Here is a 20038-nt window from a genome sequence, read left to right on the forward strand (position 1 = left end):
CTACATCTTTCTACTGAAATCATTACACTTAGCAACATATTTAAGTTTTTCTCCCTGCACAGAAAATACTCACTTTTCATTAGTAAAACAGAAAATCTGCCCAGCAAAATTTTTCTTCTGTATTACTAAAAACATTTTTGTTTTTCTGAGGTGTGCTTTCTCAGCCTGACTGTACATTGTTTCAGTGTTTCAGATTAGCTTCAACTTAATCTAAATAATGTTCGTTCCTTAGATAGTGTAGTATTACATACATCTATTAGTCATTTTATTTACTCCACTGAAATGAAATTGGTCTCTGCCCTCCCAGAATAGCAGATAATTAACTCTTTAGAAATAAGGTTAGTTAGCTAGACGAAAATCTCTTCCTGAAAGTGAAGTGAACAAATATGTACAAAGATTACAAGAAAATGTATGCAATCAGTTTGACCCTTGAGACAAAGCTGACAAGTCCAACCAGAAAATAAATTATAATGTATGAACTGCAGCTCAAAGAACTTCTTCTTTGATAGCTCACTAACATATCTCACATTCAAGGAAAAGTAAAAATAAGTGTATGTTCTACCATTACCAAACATACACCATATTTTCAAGTTAAAAATTGAACACAGATAACACCACTGATACAAAATAAGCTTTTATCCCCCCGCCCCGTCACCTCCCTTCTACATGTCCCCCCTCCCCCCCCCCCCCCACCCTCTTCCCCAACATACATACCAATGCCTAGTAGTTTTGGATCAAAAAGCACCCTTACAGCTTCACATAGACTTTTCTTCAGGCATGCTCATCCAAGAAGAGTAGTATTAGACATCTCACATGATCCCTTACACTTACAGAGTGGGTCACACACCGTTCATTCAGATAATCACCTGATCTCCAGTATAGTTTCCAGTCCAAACCTTAATGCTGAGCAATCTCAGTTTCACTTCACCAAGGCTTAAGAAGTACAGCAGCATACTCAACTGTAGAGCAATAGAAGTGTTCTGAGTAATACTCAAATCACTCTGCTGCCTAGGTACAATGCAAAACTACTAAAGGGAGGGAGGAAGGGAGGGAACATGGCAATGTTAGCTCACTATCACATGGATGAAGTCTCTAATCTAATTCATTATCCTACACTGTAATAGAGATTCTGAGAGAATAATTGAATGTTACTCTCACTGAGGAGGGACACCTGACTTTCAGGACAGGAAGAACTCTGGCTGTATCTATATGAATGATATATATGGTCTTTCTTTCTATGTCTGAACCAGAGATGAGATTAACAAGATCAAACAAAAAGAGTAGGCAAAGTAAATGATTGTCTAGTATACAGACAGTCTATGCTAACTGCTGTGGCACTGAGAAATTGATTGTAAAAGGTGGAAAAAAATTCATAATGAAGAGAAGAGCAATAAATACATTTAAATAACAAATTTATAATACAACTGCTTCATTGTAAAAAAGCACTGTGGGTTCAGATGTGTAGTATTGTCAACAGAGCATACATATAATTGTGATAAACTTGGGATCAGCATGAATTACACTGGCAAAAATATTTCTTATTGTATTTATGCCTAATAAGATAGCCCTGCAGAATCAAGAACTATGTGAAGAGAAATTCTCTGTATGTTCTCCCTTTTGGATGGCTACTTTCCCGGCCAACAGCCTGCATGGAACTGTAGGGCTCTGACAAATTTGGGTAAGGTTTTTGTGAAAAACCCAAGTGGCCACAATGAAAGAGAAGCAGCAATGGATTCAGCTATTGTGAGATCACTGGGCAGGTTAGACAATGATAGATCCAGATATCCCTGATATGATGGGTAAAGTTTAAAGTATTTAAACGACTGATAAACCTAAAGACCTATTCTCAGAAGCGACCAAATCTAGCACCCAAGTGTAGAGAAGTCCTAATCTGACAGAAAACTAATGAGGCATAGATTCCTCTTCTGCTTAACAAACAGAAAATTGTATACAATGTGAAATACTGGTATACAAACACAGTAAGCATTTATGTTTTGTATATGTTGCTCATATTTGGATAGAGGGTTGTTTTGTCTCTGTGTAGTGTAAAGTGCTAGATCAATACTAGACCTTATCTGCAAAGAAATCAGACTATGTACCTCAGCCTTTGGCTGAACATTTCCTCAAATCACACACTTCCAATGAGCAGTGTTCTTAAGAGCTCTGTATAAAAAATTATCCTGTTGGGTTTATTCATGTTACTGAGGCTTAGTCCTGCAGGAAACTGTCCCTTTTCCTTAATTGCCTTAGAGGATACAGCTGTCCCTACTGAGCAGAGTTGGATTTATAGGTGGGTGGGGCATGGCCTTGCTACCTTTTGGGCACATTGTTCTCCAAGGGACAATGCCGACAAGTGCACGCATGCTCTGGAGACTATAATTGTTTCTTGATGTCATAGGAGGTTGAAGAATAGCATCAAAACTTACAACTCTTGGAAAAAATATCAAGATATCACCCTCTAGCCAAGAAAAAACATGCTGGGGCCACTTTCCTAGTGGCCCTCTCCTACTCCTCAGAAATCTAATCAGGGCTGACTTAAACCGAGGACTTGTGTTGTCTCTCTACTGAGCTAGAATTCAGCAGCCCAAAAAGAGTAACACCAACAGATGATCCAAATACTGGAAGCAGTTCAACACGGGTTTTGTCTTCCTTTGAGGTTTAATCTCAGTTTCTTTCTCTAAAGGCTCATGACATCACAGCCAATATCACCCCTGTTTCCTGCTTAAATACTTCACACATATAGGTAAAATTAGAGTAAACCCTTTCTTAAACTCTGAGTTTTTTGAGACAGAGACTGACATTTTATGACCTGGATGTGAAGAGTCTACTACAAAACAGGGCCCTGATCCTGTACTGAGACCTCCGGGCAATGCTGCAAGAGAAGCACTAATTATAGAGGTGTCATCTTGTTATCTGAGCAAATGAGTCTAACTCCTTCATTTTCCTTCTGGCTCTTGTTCGAGCTGCTTTTGCTGCCTTCACTAAGCCATTTAACTTAGTTTTATGTCCTCCTACTGTAAACAGAGAATTACTCCTCATTTGTTTATCTCCAGCAGTTATATTTGCGTGTAGTTAATGGTCATTACATACTTTCAGAGAAAAAGCAAAATGGGAAGAAGGGCAGGAGAAGAGCACTTGCTCCTCCTGTACTCCTTTATGCAACTTTTTTTTTTTTTCTGTTACAACTGATTTTCTCAAAGCTATGGACAAGCACTAGACCTAATAAACAAGGCAGCAGATTAAATATATACATATATATGTGTGTCTTTTTTTGGTTCCTCATTACAGGTATGCAAACTAAGGCAAGAAAATGAGCCACAGGTTCTAACTCCCCAACTACTGCTTTTGATTTTAAGCTCACTTGACTTCCTCTTCAAGGTTTCAAATGAGTTGGCAAAGAAAATATTACAATGAACATTATTTCACAGTTCTTTGGTCATATTACAGATCCAATTAATAATTGGATAATCGAAGTTTCACTCTCAATATTCAGTATCATGTTAGATTTACATACACCAAAAAACAAATATTTGAATAGAAAATAGTTTCCAGAACTATGTATTTTGCTTTTTTCTTGATGTAATCCCCCTCAGCTCCCACCTTTTCTGTAGTCACAAGACTTTCAGACCCTTCTTATTCATACTGCCACAACACCTTCTTGCCAGTAAAGACATTCATTCTCCCTCCTTCCCCACCCCACCCCCCTTTTTTTGGGGGGCGGGGGGCAGGAAATGAGAAGAAAGGAGAAGAAAGTGCTAGATGTTCACAGTAATGGTTCCTTTGGTATTTTAATTTTTATTGCCTCTTAAAAACTCTGGATTATGACTTGCTTTTCCTGAGGAACAGAATGTCACATTAGCAAACACAGTGAGATTAAGGCAATTAGTCTCAAGATATATCTGTTTCCAAAAGAGAAGCAAATTTACTTGAAAAGCATGGAAGCATGCTTTGTGATTTAACACAGTTATTCAGGTAACTAACTGATGGCAGCAGTAAATTTTCTATTTTAATGGGAACAAATTTTCAAGTTTATGTAAAAGCAATTTCATGTCAAAGTTCACGTCCACTTTTCCAAATCTTCAAACATAGAGTGGATCCCAATTTGAGGTGCTTCAAAATATTTCTGTTTCTAGACCTATTATCAAAATATGTTTGTTTAAGTAACCTATGATATCAATAATTCTAAAATGGTATCTTACTTTTTGAACCTCAACTGCTACAGTCTTTCTGATTTATGTTCTGTATAACATATTAATATTTTCATGAAATCCCATCCCAAGAATAACTTTCAGTATATCAAATGGGAAATTCAAAAGTTAAAACTTGCCCTTAGAAGTAAAGCAAGATATTTTTATGTGACTTTTTAGGGCCCAGTTATATTCGCATGGGAAAAGATTTACCCCCATGTACTCTTAAATATGACCTAAATTTCAGTCCAAGCATCAGTCGAAGAATGAAGATCTTATAAATGAGTTTTGAGTTACTCAGCAAATCAAAATTTCAGTGCTGTTTCTGTTTTTCTGTTCAATTTTATCTAAAACAGGTTTAGCCACTATTTCCATGGTGTCCAAAGTAGTATATTCACTCCAAGCAAACTTTAAAACTTTAGTGGCATCCTACCACTTAAAATGATTACATAACTCTGCTCTACACTATTTTTTATATTATGATTATTTATTATTATGATTATTTTTACAGTTCATGACTGTGGCATGTAGAAGTATGCAAAATGTGAGGGTCAAAGTCCCTCTAAAGAAACTTCGCAGGAGCCAACCCACAGACCATAGCTGTCACCCGGGACATTTTTCTAGAGAGAGAGAGAGAAAAAAAAAAAAAAAAAAAAAAAAAAGGCACTCGAGTTCAGCTGAGTCTAAAGGCTAACAAAAAAAGCCTTCACGTTGCCCATTTTGAATCTCCTGCCGAACGAGGGGACGGGGTTGATGCTTAGGGGCTGCAGCTTTCACCCCAGTGAGGGAAGAGAAAACAAAAAGTGGAGGAGCCCGGAGGCCAGCGCCCCGCGGCTCGGCCCGCCGCAGCCCTCCCGTGAGAAACTCGGGGAGTTTCTTCCCAGCGGGGGCTAGGGGCGCCAGGTCGCCCGACCCTCATCGCCTGCAGGATCCGCACAGTAGGGCCGCCAGTCTCGCCTCCCAGCCCCGGCCGAGCCTCACCTTGTTAACACGGGGGGCTTCAAATCTTTGCGTTCGTTAACACGAGAGAGGTTCAAAGTCAGGAAAAGCTATGTTCCCCTCAATGGAAATATTTCCCAGAACTCAAATGTGCCAGAGCCAAGAGGGGGAAGAGTCGGAGAGGAGGGGGGAGATTGGGAACAAGGGCCCCTTCCCCCACACACGCCGACTTGGTGCCTCCGGCCCGACTCCCGCTCGCAGGTGAACCCCGAAGTTACAGCTCTCAGCAGCTGCGTGGGATCGGAGCAACACATCCTTCCCCCAGAACCAAAAAAAAAAAAAAAAAAAAAAAAAAAAAAAAAAAAAGTGTAAAATCCATCATCCCTGAGCCCCATCCCTTTCCCTCCGCGTATGCACGCACTTTACCTGTTTTTATGCCGGGTTTTTAATAAATTCCTTCCAAAGGGAGCCATGATTCCAGCGGCAGAAGCATAACATCAGCGATCCCCAAACAATTCGAGGGTGTTCCCTTCTCCCCTATTTTTTTCCCTGAGCTCCTTCCAGCTTGTTAATAGTCACTGAGCGTAGCGATGAGCTGGAAGTTGTGCAATTTACTGCTAACTTTGAACTCCGGCTTGTTGCTGCTGCTGCTGCACCTTTGGAGTCCTGCCCAGCTGCAATCTTGAAGGAGGCGTTTAGGAGCAGGAAAAAGAAAGGGGGGGGGGGGGAGGAGGGGAACACACACTTGCTTTTGTGATATGAAGTTATGCTCAGAACTTGCTAAACTTTCAGCTTCGTCACCCTAAGGGCACCAGCCAGCAAATGGGAGAGAAGGGGAACTCTATAAAAACACAGAACAAAAGAATTGAAAACTTTCCCCAGGAGGCTCCAGCCACTTCAGGTCAAGCCGTTCAGCTAAACACCGTCGTTAATGAAGGGCAAGCAACAGTTGCCACACCAGTTCTCAGTACATAATAACCTTCCTTTCACATCAAGGAGCAGTACCTCTTTAAAAGGTGTTGGACAAGTAATGGGAAGATGAAGGGAAAAACCTAGACCTCTGTGGCCCCTCTGTCCTCACTGGATTTTGAAGTAAATTATCTGTTTGCATGACAGCATTTGCAGACCTTTGTGTGGCTAAAAGCACCTTCGACAACTTTGTAAGCACAGCCTAGCAGAGAGCAAAAGAGGCAGCAACACAAAAAATTCAGATTTACTGGGATGTTGCAGGTCCTTTTGTGTTATTCTTTTGAGCTGGCTTGGCAGGAGGGAAATGAACACACACTACAGTTCCTGTTGCTGGAACCCCATGGGAACAAGGGATTTGCAGTGAACTTTCAGAAGGGAAAACTTTTAAAAGTTTCAGAAGAAAAATACTACTCCCTCCTCCCTACCTCTCCCCCCAACAATTTGGAATGGAGCATGGGAAAGAGACATTGCACCCCAAAGGTGGTTTGAGGGTCCTGGGATAGGAAGCCTCCAGCACAGCCTACCCTAGCCTTCTACTTTGTGCAGGTAATTTAACAGGTATATATTAGATGTAAATCTCCTCTCCCTCTCCTTCCCCCACTTATTACAGGGCAAATTCTTTATGTGGTTTACAGAATGTCAACATAATAGGGAATTGTTTTGTTAACTTGGAGGGGTGGGGTATGACTGGATAGTGGTCTACCAGACTGAGTACTTATCTGAAAAAGAAAGACTTTTCTTTTTCTAAATTCCTTTTTCCTCCCTTAGTCCAGATAGTCACAGCAGCCTGAAGAAAACAAAACAAAGGCCCATTCCATGGGTTACCTATTACTAGCAGTGCTGGGAATGCTCCACATATTTTCAGTTCAGTCCCACGCCTCTAAATTCTCTGATCTGTGACTAGAAAGAGAGTGACCAGAGACTCTTAAAAGCCTTGTTTGTGTAATCATCCAAATAATACAAGAATAGGAAAGCAGAAATGAAACAACTTTCAGATTTCTCATCCTGCTGCCGGGGGGGATTTTAAGCAATCTGCTTTTGGCGTTATGAACGTAAGCCCAAACCCATTAAGTCCGTAGAAGTCTTTCCTTTTGCTTTCTCAGGTTATATGTGCCACGAAGAGGGGATTTTCTCATATTTAAAGGATAGGGAAAATTTTTCAGTCCCTAAGAGAAGTTCAAGGCATAGTTGGCATAAAAATCAAATCAGTAAGACTTCCTGTAGAACAATTAATATTCAAATAGCTATTTTTATCAGCAGAGGCAAAATGAAATACCTTTATCTCCAGAATAATATTCACTTTTCTCATAATTACAAAAATAAATGGGAATCTAGCAATATATGTAGCTGGTTTTATTATTCATAAATAGTCACCTCACAGTTTTAATTTATTGAAATATGAAAATATGATGTAAATTGTTCTTCTTTTACTAGAATATGCAAAATACTTTTAAACCAAACCTATGTAATGTGGGAACTGGATCCCTCTATGCAAGTAAATCACAATGTTACGTTCATGTAGCTAAGCAAAGAATTGTAGGAAAGACTCCAGCACTAATAAGCAGACATTTTCCCCTCAGCTGAGGGAAGGTTCTCAGTCTATTCAATTTCACAATTACTCTAATCAAAAGCAGAAAAACATCAAGTGAGTATATGATAAAGTTTTAGAAAACAATAAAGGAGAGAATCATAAGAAAAAGAAGAACATTGCTGTTTGGAAGAAAAAAAAAAATAAAAACATGATCAAAGACATTTAGTAAACCATAAAGAAGAGAATATATGCTCTCACTTGGTGTGAGACAATCTATATAACCCAAAATAAAAGTATAATAGATAGCAAAAGGACTTAGTGAGTTTATACAAACACATATACAGAAACATAAGAAAATGCAATAGAAGGGACATGAACTTTTATTCTTCAGCACATAAACCAGATTCTCAACAGAGTGGAAATAGTAGCAAAACATGTTGGAGGGACAGGTTAATTTTGTAGGCAGTGTTGACACAACAGTTTAGTTAGCTTGCCCTTAAATTCCCAAAGTGCCTCAAACTACCCACATTTGTATGTACATGTCCTTAGTTTTTTTAAACTCCAGCTCTGATCTTCCAAGAATATCAGGCCAACATTCCAGACCTGGGCCCTTCCCAGCGTGCCATAGGGGCACCAAAAACAACCACAGCTCAACTTTTGAGCACAATCACCTTCTAGTCATTCTCTAAAATGGCTGGTAATGTCCCATTTTTCACCCATGATGTGCTAAGCATAGCCAAATCATTCTTCTATACAATATCTTCCCCCAACAAGAAATAGTGAATGCAAGAGAGTTTCTAGGACTTGTTGTTTTTGTTTGTTTGTTTGTTTGTTTTTGAAAGCACTCCATAAATTGTGTATGTACTGGTCTTAAAATCATCAGACAGACTAGTCAACAATTCACTCTGGTATTTAAGGGAGAAAGAAAAGGAATTATAAATTTTAGAGTATCACTTCCCACCTGGATAAGCTTGATGAATAATAAATCTGGATGCAAATCTTTGGTGCTTGATCAGAAACCTTCAGGTTAATAAATTTAAATGTTTCTTTTGCCATCTTTCAAAGCAACTCACATGGAATATTTTGCTCATCCCTTTGACAAAAATACTGCAGCGTAGAGATGTGCAATCCAGCTTTAACCATAGCAGTCTATGGGTATAATTTCACAGAATGCAAAGAGCCAAATTAATTTTTTGCATGCAACAAGGAGCAGATGTGCTACTGTCCTTCCCTTCCCTTTCTTCCCTCATACCTACTGCTTGATTCTAGCACTTACCTTACACAGTGTTTGGGTTCTCATCCAATCTCCTGGTAAGCAGGTAACTCACTCAAATTCCAACCCAGCAACAAAGGTTTGATCCATCTGTTTTGGACTGATTGGTGAGGTGAGTTGGCTTACCTCGGGATCAGAAAAGAGCATTCAGATGGTGTGATTTCCAAAGCTGGTGCAAGGGAGGAGTTGAACCAGAAGCAGGACTAGGAGAGTGAAAGAGAGGAAACACAGTGAAAAAAAAGAATCAGAAACAGGGGGAAGGCACAAAACTTCCCCCTTTGGCTGTGTGGTAGGACAGCTTGGCAGCTCAGTGAAACCCCATGTTAAGAGTGGATTCATGTTAAATGGCTTCATCTAATCTAACTATTTGCTGTCTTCTTTCCTCTCTCACTAGGCAGACTCATGACCATTTCCTTGTGCCAGGTCTGGCTGTCAACACGCTTTGTGTTTATACCATTCAATATCTTAAATGGATGGAAAGTTGATGTGACACAGAAAAGTGAATAAACTTTTTTTTTTTTTTTTTTTTTTTTTTTTTCCTGGGCTAGCTAGTTAAATTGGCTTATTGGGGTGTCAAACAATTGGCAGGATTGGCAGGAGAGAAAAAGGACCATGTGGGAGGAGGACAGTCTGAGCAACCCTGAAAAGCTGGATTGACTCAGCCACATTGTGTAATTTCATTCTGACTGCAGCAGTGAGCAGCTCAATGGAGGCAGCAAAGGCTCCCTTTGAAACAAGATAAATTACTCATTCCTCACTCTACATCACCATATGTAGTCTGATCCTAGTACACTAGCATAATTTTACAACATCATAACTAACATAATTTTACAACATCATAACTACTTCTGTCTGCTTTAAGTGCAGCCAAGTTTATGAATATAAGACATAAAAAATAGTCCAACAGGGTAAGAAGTAAAGCTCAATGCTGGGATTTAACTGGTTAAAACATAGGAAACTGAGAACTGAGTGATGTATCTTCAGAGAAGCTGTGGATTTGAGTTGTTCAGCTTCCTTGAGAGGATATTCAAGAGGGATGCAGAAGACTGGTGGGTGATGATAAACTGGCGGGTAAAGGTCATGTTGATGACCTCAGCTATTTTTTTTTTTTTTTAAGAAGAAAGAAAAGGAGAGAGACAGTTAACAGTTATTCAGAAAGGAATCCAGAATAAAGCTGAAAAGCTACTATAACCACTCATTCTGAGCCTACAGTATCCCTGATATCCCATATCAAAAATTATATAGCACCATGAGGGAACAGGGACAGCAAATGGCAGAGAGAACTTTTAGATAAAGAATAGCTTGATATACAATGAGAAAATAATTAGAGTTAAAACTTTTAAATCTGAAAAATGGCAAATGTTTGTTTACAATGAGAGAAGTCTATTGTCATGAGAAAAAAAATAGAAAAAATGATTTCTTACAGTGTAAGTACAAGGGCCTGCTGAAAAAAAAATCAGCAAGGTTAAAATGTATTTTTTAATAATTTTCATTTTTAATTAACTTACAGAACTACCCTCTGACTTAAAAATGCCATGGAAAACAAAAATATGAATAAATTCAAAGAGGTTATGCAAAACCATGGACTATATGGCCACTATAAGTCACAAAAATCATTAGGGTACATAGCCCTTTGCACAGGAAACCTTTAGGTTACTATTGAGTTGCAGATTAGATCCAGTTGAAACTTCACCTCAGCCACTGTGACCTTTGTAGAGGACTTCCATGTAAGAATTTTCCTGCATTATAATACAGCAGTAAGCAAAACAGGCAGTTTGTTCCTCTGTAAGCAGGTTATTTCAGATACAAAACTATTTTTTATATTCTACCAGCCCCAAGTGCTCCTAATCACACATCTCATTCAGTCTCCCCAGATGTGGAGACAAATTCTTTGTCTCTACATTACTTCCAGTCAGTACTTTCCTAATCCAGCCCCGAATCTTTCTGTCCTTGCTTTCATTAGGCACTGAAACAATGCCCTGAGATTGGATTTACCATTTTTCCATTTACAACACTCTCCTCCCTTATGTGTTTCCACTCTTACTGTAATGGTGTAAATGTTTGTCATCAGCATCAGGGTATATGAAAGAAAATCTTTCTGTCCACTTCAGGGACTATTAAATATAATGGTCCAAACAAGCTTTCAGCTCAAAAAATACTAAAACTGCTGATTACCTGATGTGGGTAGTAAAAAAAACTACCTTGTATTTGCCTTGGTTTTGCACTCTTCCCTAAACATCTGCCAGTATCAATGAGTACCGGAGACAGGATGTGATGCTAGCAAAGCATTTGGTGTGATGCAGTAAAGCAGCTCTTCTATTAATGATTGGATGTAACAAAACAATTACTCTTTTCTTGTGTCTTTTCTCCACCAGTCTTGTAGATCCTCTTTCTCTACTTTGTAATTTTGATTAAAATGTGATAAGAGACATGAATTAAATTCTTAACTCATCCAGAACTGCATGAAAAAATCATGGAAACACCAGGCACGGCTAAATGATCTAATACTGTTTTATTATTATTATTATTATTATTTTAATTTATGTTATGAAACATATATAATTATTTTTCACAGCACTTCAAATGGCATGCTACAGTAATGTTTTGTGCTTATAGTCTTTGGTTCAAGCATGTAAGTGTCTGACTTAGTAGTTGCTCTATTGTATCATCTACATCAAATAGAGCAGTTTGGGTGAACTACGGTATCCCAAACTGCCATATCTGGGTTGATAATTGATGTAGAGGCCTTATCAGAAAACCTAAAATGGATCTGAGCACAGACCCATAGTTAAGATTGCATCCATCACAAAAGGTATATTGGAAACACACCAGATACGAATAAATAAATAAATAAATAATATAAAAAAAATCATATTCCTGGAAGAGTTTACATTTTTAAGAGAAAAGGCACCTATACACACAAAACATTTTTTCTTATTTAAATATATGCTAAAAATACTTTTTTTTTTTTTTTTTTTTGGTGGGGGGGATACAGATATAGAGTTATAAATGAATTTAAATAAACTTTTTCTATATAGCATTTTTTTTCTTTCAATAGATATATGTTAAATTTTCATAACATACTACAGCATACCCTCATGTTCTAAAAAAAAGGCTCATTATTATGCTGCCCACATCCAATGATGGGCAATGACAGCCTTTGTAGCACTAAATGAGAAAAGATGAGCATAGGATTTTTAGATAAGCAGTAGGCAGTACTACGTTCAGTGCTTGGAGGACTTTAAACATATATAATGCAAAGGAATATGGAATCTATGAGAATGGTTCTTAGGACAGTCATAGTCATAGAACGGCTCAGGTTGGAAGGGACCTTAAAGATCATCAAATTCCAATCCCCCTGCCATGGACAGGGATGCCACCCACTAGACCAGGTTTCTCAGGACCTCATCTAACCTGATCTTGAACACCTCCAGGGATGGGGCATCCACAACCTCTCTGGGCAACCTGTTCTAGTGCCTCACCACCCTCTGAGAGAAGTCCTCCTTACTTTAAACCTCCATTAATGATGATATACTTTGCACTCCTCCATGAAGGTTAAATAACCTCAATAAAGGTATTAATTATAAAACTATATGCCTTTTGTTCTGTAACATTTATGTCCTATTTATTTTATATTTAATGGTTTTCTGAGGTTTAAGAACAGTAAGAATTCTCACAAGATCTGTCTTTACACAATAGAATAAAAGCTTTCAAACCACAGTCTGTCAAACTTTACTGTTTGTCTTCCTCCTGCTCCAATTTTTAACTATGTATGCTTTAAGAAGGACAAGGACCATATATCCACCTGATCTCAAAGGTAAGGAATCCTCATGCCTTAAGGAATCCTCATATCCTGACTATCTATAGTTTACCTTATATGAATGTTATATTTAATTTACTTTTATTATTATTTTTCTAACAGAGTGTCATATTTTCAGTGGAATTGAAGATATACTGTTGACATGATCATGGCCAGGTTTGATTCCTCAGATAAACACATTGTAGGGATACATATATATATTTATTTTTTTTTTCTTGTGATATTTCAAAAACATATTACTCAATTGAACTGTAGCAGTTATTTCATTATTCATCTCAGAAGCATTATTTTATATTAGAAAGAGAAACTCATTTTTAGGTAATTTAAGTAAATTTTACAGTCTATAGAACTGATCTTTGCAATTGAAAATGTTTTTCAGAAAGAAACAAGCCTCTGAATGTTCACTTGTCTGCTGAATGAGAACATATTTTAGAGACAAACATCTGAAAAAAATGCCCCCTGGAGGTGTACACTACTTCAGTCATTACAGATGGAGTTATATTCTTTAATGACAGTTCCTGAAATCCTGTCAGTACCTGCACCCATTAAGCCTATCACTTTTCAACTTTACACCAAAATCCTTGATATTGTTTTCCTGATGTACATTTCCAGCATGCCTGTTCTTGTCTCTCTGCATAGGGAGAAAGATCTCCTCCAGATGTCAGCTCACATGTGGGTCAGACACAAGCTTTCTCCCTTGCTAGACCAGACATACATGGAAAACACACAGATCTTGCTTAAATAGTAAAATGTAACCATCCCTGTGGTCTATTCTCATGCAGAACAGAAACAAACATTTATACCTTCCAATCCTGTATGATCTAGGGGAGAATTGAAAGTATCATTGATAATTCCATAGTGGCAAAAAGCTGCTGTTTCACAATCCTATACTGGCACACTGCCAGTTCATGAATTACTTTTAAAGGAAATTAGTATACCGTGAAGAATAAGAGAGCTTCTAATAGACAACATGAAAATTCTAGGCTAAAACAGCTTCTAAATCTTCCTCTCACTCCATTTCTTAGGAAAAATAAAAAATAAAAAAGGAAAAAAAAAATTTGGAATCTGCATATCATGTAATACTTGGAGACAACTAAATTCATACTTGTCTTTTTTTTTTTTTTTTTTTTTTCTTTTTTTTTAAGCTTGAGCATTGAATCCAATGGGAGTTTTGTCTGATCAAGGCCTTTTTACACAAATGAGCAACTGCAAATATGTTAGTAGAGACTGGTCTCTGGGACAGTGGATAAAGTGTGTTTTTCTCCTTTAAAAGATAAAAAAAAAATAAAATTTATGAGTCTGGTCAGAAATCCACATCTAAAAGAATTTCTTACTTTCATCCTAGCTAGCAAGCAAATGTATTAGATGGAACATCAAATTAAGAATCAACCTGGTGTTAAGTTTAGAATAAAGCAACACAAACAGGACCAGTTGGGAAAGAGGGAAGGGAAGGGAAGGGAAGGGAAGGGAAGGGAAGGGAAGGGAAGGGAAGGGAAGGGAAGGGAAGGGAAGGGAAGGGAAGGGAAGGGAAGGGAAGGGAAGGGAAGGGAAGGGAAGGGAAGGGAAGGGAAGGGAAGGGAAGGGAAGGGAAGGGAAGGGAAGGGAAGGGAAGGGAAGGGAAGGGAAGGGAAGGGAAGGGAAGGGAAGGGAAGGGAAGGGAAGGGAAGGGAAGGGAAGGGAAGGGAAGGGAAGGGAAGGGAAGGCTCTATTGAGATTACTCTCCGGAATGAGCAGAATATCTCATATTGTATTTTCTAGGGCTTGGTCAATTTCAAATTTAATAACACATAGAAAACTATCTAAGTCCTTCAGAAATCTAAGCCGTATTTGCTCTTTAACAGATTTAGCATTAGATCCAATAAAGAAAATACATCTCTAAGGACAAGTTTAGGAAGATTTGACATGTCTGAATGTTTATGACCTAATTCAAACTAAGAGATGGCATTGCAAACCAGCTAATACCAAGATTTTCAAATGGCACAAAGCCATGTGGGATGCATATTTGCATCTGACATACCAAAAGAAGCCCCAGGAGGAAAGAATTTACGTAGCAGAGATATGTATGTCAAGATATACATTTTCTGAAGATGTTACCATGGATTGAAACAGGATATATTTCCTCATAATGGAGCAGACTTGTCTCCTTGTAAATGGTCATTTCTGTGGAAATCTTCCGTGCTTCTTGGTCAATCATAAAGTCACAGAATCACGGGATCACATAATCACAGAATGGTTGAGGTTGGAAGGGACCTTGGGAGATCTTCTAGTCCAACCTCCCTGCTCAAGCAAAGTTCCATACAGTATATTACCCAGGATTGTGTGCAGATGGCTTTTGAATATCTCCAGGAAATGAGACTCCACAACCTCTCTGGTCAACCTGTTCCAGTGCTCTGTCACCCTCACAGTAAAGAAGTTTTTCCCTATGTTCAGACAGAATATCCCATGTTTCAGTTTGTGCCCGTTACCTCTTGTCCTGTCCGTAGCCACCACTGAGAAGAATTTAGCTGCATCCTCTTGACACCCTCCCTTCAGAAACTCAAACACATTGATCAGATCCCTATGAGCCTTCTCTTCTTCAGACTGAACAGGCCCATCTCCCTCAGTCTTTCCTTATATGAGAGATGTTCCAGGTCTTTAATCATTTTAGTAGCCCTTTTCTGGACTTGCTTCAGGAGTTCCATGTCTCTCCTGTACTGGGGAGCCCAGAACTGGACAAGACACTCCACGTGAGGCCTCACAGTAGAGAGGAAGAGAGGAGGTAGAGAGGAAGGATCACCTCCCTCAATCTGCTGGCAATGCTCTTCCTAATACAACCCATGATAACATTGACCATCTTGGACACTTGGTCAACTTTTTGTCCCCGAGGTCTTCCTCCACAGAGCTACTTCCTGACAGGTTAGCCCCCAGCCTGTACTGGTGCATGGGGTTATTCCTCCCCAGGTGCAGGACCCTGTACTTGCCTTTGTTGAAACTCAATAGGGTCCTCTCTGCCCAGCTCTCCAGCCTGCGGAGATCCTTGTGAATGGCAGCATAGCACTCTGGGGTTTCAGCAACTATTCCCAGTTTTGTGTCATCGGTGAACTTGCTGAGGAGGCACTCTGTCCCTTCATCCAGGTCACTGATGAATAACTTAAACCATACCTGACCTAGTATTGACCGCTGGGAGACACCAAGAGCTACAGGTCTCCAACTAGACTGTGTGCCACTGATGACAAAACTCTAAGATACACCATTCACCCAGTTCTCAGTCCATCTCACTGTCCACTCATCCAGCCTGCACTTCCTGATCTTGCCTTTGAGGATATCATGGGAGACAATGTCAAAAGCCTTTCTGAAGTCCAAGTTGACATAATCCAATGCTCTCCCCTTATCTATTTAGCTCGTTTTTCCGTCATAGAAAGCAATCTGGTTGGTTGAGCACAATTTCCCATTGGTGAATCCATGCTGACTACTATTGATTACCTTCTTGTCTTCCATGTGCTTAGAGATGGCCTTCAGAATGAGCTATTCTATCAGCTTTCCAGAGACTGATGTGAGGCCAACTGTTCCATAGTTCTCTGGGTCCTCCTTCTTGCCCTTTTTGAAGACTGGTGTGGCACTTTCTTCCAGTACCCAAGCTCCTCTCCTGATCACCATGATCTTTCAAAGATGATCAAGAGTGGCCTAGAAATTATATCTGCCAGCTCTCTCAGCACTCATGAATGTATCCCATCAGAGCCCATGAATCTGTGGATGTCAAGTTTCCCTAAATGATCTCTAACTGATACTCTTCAACAAAATGAAAGTCTTCCTTTCTCTACATTTTCTCCCTGGTCAGGGATTCCTGAGGGCTGGCCTTCTTTGCTGTGAAGACTGAAGCAAAGAAAGCATTCACTAACTCTGCCTTCTCTGTGTCCTCTGTCAGCAGGGTCCCTGCCCCATTCAGTAACATGCACAGATTTTCCCTAAATTTCCTTTTATTATTAATGAATTTGAAGAAGCATTTCTTGATGTCTTTGATGTCCCTAGACAGATTTAATTCCAAATGGGACTTGGCTGTTCTCCTCGCATTTCTGCTTGCTCTGACTACATCCCTATGTTCATCCCGAGTAGCCTGTCCCTGCTTTCACCTCCTGTACAACTGCTGCTTATGTCTGAGTTTTTTCAGCAGTTCCCTCTTTATTCATGCAGATATCCTGCTCCCTCTGCTTGATTTCTTGCTCATAGGGATGCACCGTTCTTGAGTCCAGAAAAAGTGATCCCTGAATATTAACCAGCTTTCTTCTATGGTCAGTTCTCACAGGATTCTTCCAAGAAGGTGCCTGAAGAGGCCAGTTAGCCCTCCCAAAGTCCAGAGCTGTGATCTTACTTATTGTCCTGCTTCCTCCTGACAGAATCCTGAACTCAATGAATTTGTGATCACTTTAGTGTGTATTTTCCCCAGCTAATGTATTAATTATTATTTCAGCAAGAAAACTGCCCAAGGCCCAGGCACCTCACCTTTAGGGAATAAAAGGAATTAGCTCCATTGACTTCTTCCCCAGCCTGCTGGCAGCTAGCATCCTAAGTCCTGACAAGCATTATAAAAGGAATATATTTATCTAACAAAGAGGTATTGATGCTTTTGCATCAATTTTTTTTTTTTTGCATCAATGATTTTTGCATTTCCTCAGGTCCAAATCCACAAAGTTGCTAATATAATTAACTCTTACTACTATTGAAGCTTATATGCAAAGTTACTAGTTCAGTGCTGCAAACACGAATGACATCTAGCACCATTGTACTGTTACTCATGCAGAGAAGTGTCCTCTCCTATCTCCTGCATAGTGAAAATTATAATCAGGACCATGTATTGAATCTATCTCTAGTACAAGGACTCTATGCTGTGATGATGCTATTGTCTGCACACTGCAAGCATTTCCAAACACAACTGCAAGCCCTATTCCACCTAAAAGAAAATATACAGAATAACGCAGCACTGACTACCTGATTAAGTCAGCTTTATATCTGAAGTACTCACTATAAATATATATGTAAATAATGGCCAAATCATTATCCCTAATGTTTCTATTTCTGAGAAACTTTGGAAGTGATTTTTAGAGTGGTAAACTTGGTCAGTGCTATCCTGTGTTCACTACTAAGGTCAGTAATATTTGTACATTTGAAAACCTATAGAAGGGGTTAATAAAATGCATCTGGCATTTTGACTGAGGCCTCTGTCCATGATACACATTCTCCTGTTGCAGCTTTGGACTGCAGACAGTAGGAACTACCTATAGTTGCTCTACCTGTATAAACTTGCCACAGATAAAATGCCACAGATGTTAAGTTTTTGAACTCCTTCACACTTTCTACATCCCCCTAAGCTCTATAGTGATGCTATCTAACATTATTCTTTCTGCATTAAGACTCAGATGTTGTTCCCACAGCAGAGGGACCTTTTCTGTATAAACAAATCTTTTTCCTTTGATGATATTCATGAAAACAGGGGCAGAGAGCTTTACTTCTAACACCTTACATTGCTCGTAAAGGTATGGCCCTATGGAGTGAGACCGTTGCAGGTAGATCTCTGCAAAGCTGTGATTGTTGGTCCTAACAGAAGATATCAATCTGTCTCACCAGTTACCAGTGACTACAAGTGCAGCACTTGTTCATCCAGGGGAGGCTGGGAACAATGACGAACAAAAGGAAAAGAAACTGAATTTTTCTGTTTTGCTCTAAAATTTAATTCACAAGTTTCAAAAATTTTATTTTTCCGTAAACCAACATTGTGAAATATTACAATGGACCACCAGGTAAATATGATGCTTTTTAAACCTACTTTCAATGTTGTACTGTTACTATATGTTCAGTTAATGTTTGAAGTATTTCAGAAGTATCTCACTAAAATCAAGAGGTGCAATCCAGGCCTTACTGTTTAAATCAACAGTTTGTGTTCCTCACTGTGGATACATGAAATTTACAGATACAGACAAGCTTGTGTTTTAGCATTTGAGTCATGCTGCTCATCTTAAAATTAGACATGTATGAAGGTGTCTGCTGGATTGGGGCTACATCATCTAGTGATTAGAAAACAGTCCCCTCTGGGTCTCAATTAAACATGGCTCCAGCAGCACTAATCAATGCACCAGGGGGTGGTTTGAAGCTGAGATCATGTCTGCAGCACAAGGTATGGCTGACATCACTGTGTTAATCCGGGGTGTGAGCACTCTGTGATAGCTGAATTCCCTAGTTTACCTTCAGTGAAACAGCACAACTGTTCTTTTGCCAGTAACATGTTTCTATTGAGAAGAGGGGAGAGAGTGAAAGAGGAATTACTAAACCAAGGCTTGATGCAGTTATGATATGGATCATGACTGCAGATGTGGAACTACTAACATGGCACCTGGCCAGAAGGATGCTCTTCTCTGGATGATTTTGATAAGGAATTAGGGTAAAGGTTGCATGTCTTCAGAAATCCCTGTGATAAGCCTTACCAGTACACACATGGCTGGTATACCCTGCTTCAGACAACAAACACTTTTTTTTTTTCTTTTTTCTTTTCCAGAGCAGTACTTATACTTAAGATGTATTCTAGTTTAGACATGGCTTTAGTTAATTAATGTTTGTAAAACACTGAGATTGAAAGGTGTTATGCAAATGCCAAATATTCTTCAGATGCAAAGCCTGATTTTATTTTTCAGAAAGACTGCTTTCTTTGTCTGTTATGTTTTTGTGTATGTTGTAAATGATTGGTTGTCTGTGTTTACTGTTGTAACATGTCTTCTCATTACTATGTTGTCTTTCTTTATTAGGATGTCTGCTTTTCAATCTTCAAGAAATTTCTTAAATGTTTTATATGCAAATTTCAGTCCACAGATGTGCAAATTAGATGTTTTCCATCTCTCATAGGTTAAAGGGCTGGAAGTTGCGGAAGGGGTGTAGATTTGGAATGCGCATGCTTGCTTGCACAGTACTGAAACCACAGGTCATTGAATTCATATTTTGGTTCTGAAGATAAGTCCTAAATCAAAGGCAATCAAATTTAGCAACAGCTTTTAAATTCTGTACTCATAAATAGGGAAACCAAACAGCTTGTATATGAATAATAAATTTAAGTTAAAAAATAGTTCTTTTGTGTTGCTTAGTGAAATTTTCTGAAGAGAGAAGATAAGGAAAAGCAACAAACAAATAAGGGAAACACTTCTATGAAATTATGCAGTGATTCTTACTCTTTTCTCCTTCTAGTAGAAGAACTGTGGAAGACTGTCTATGACTCCTGAGACTTCCTTGTATAAAAACAGAAAGGTTACTTGTAGTTAGGGAACCTCTTCCTATGAAGAACCTGTACCTGGCCAGTT

The 20038-nt window shown here is 39.0% G+C and overlaps 1 protein-coding gene across 6 annotated transcripts in view; it reads right to left on the minus strand.

Moving 5' to 3' along the window:
- The window catches only part of RASSF9 (Ras association domain family member 9), a 38165-nt gene extending 32284 nt beyond the window's left edge, over positions 1-5881 (minus strand). For 2 of the 6 annotated variants that reach the window (XM_068667613.1, XM_068667592.1), the window contains exon 1: positions 5553-5881. Coding sequence is in view for 1 of the 6 variants with exons in the window: in XM_068667583.1 (XP_068523684.1) it covers positions 5553-5599 (47 nt within the window). In the remaining 5 variants the exon portion in view is untranslated. The other 4 variants (XM_068667583.1, XM_068667607.1, XM_068667615.1 and 1 more) reach the window with 4 other exon arrangements.
- Between the last annotated feature and the right edge of the window lie 14157 nt (positions 5882-20038).

The sequence above is a fragment of the Anas acuta genome, chromosome 1 (assembly GCF_963932015.1).
Source record: "Anas acuta chromosome 1, bAnaAcu1.1, whole genome shotgun sequence".
Lineage (NCBI taxonomy): Eukaryota > Metazoa > Chordata > Aves > Anseriformes > Anatidae > Anas > Anas acuta.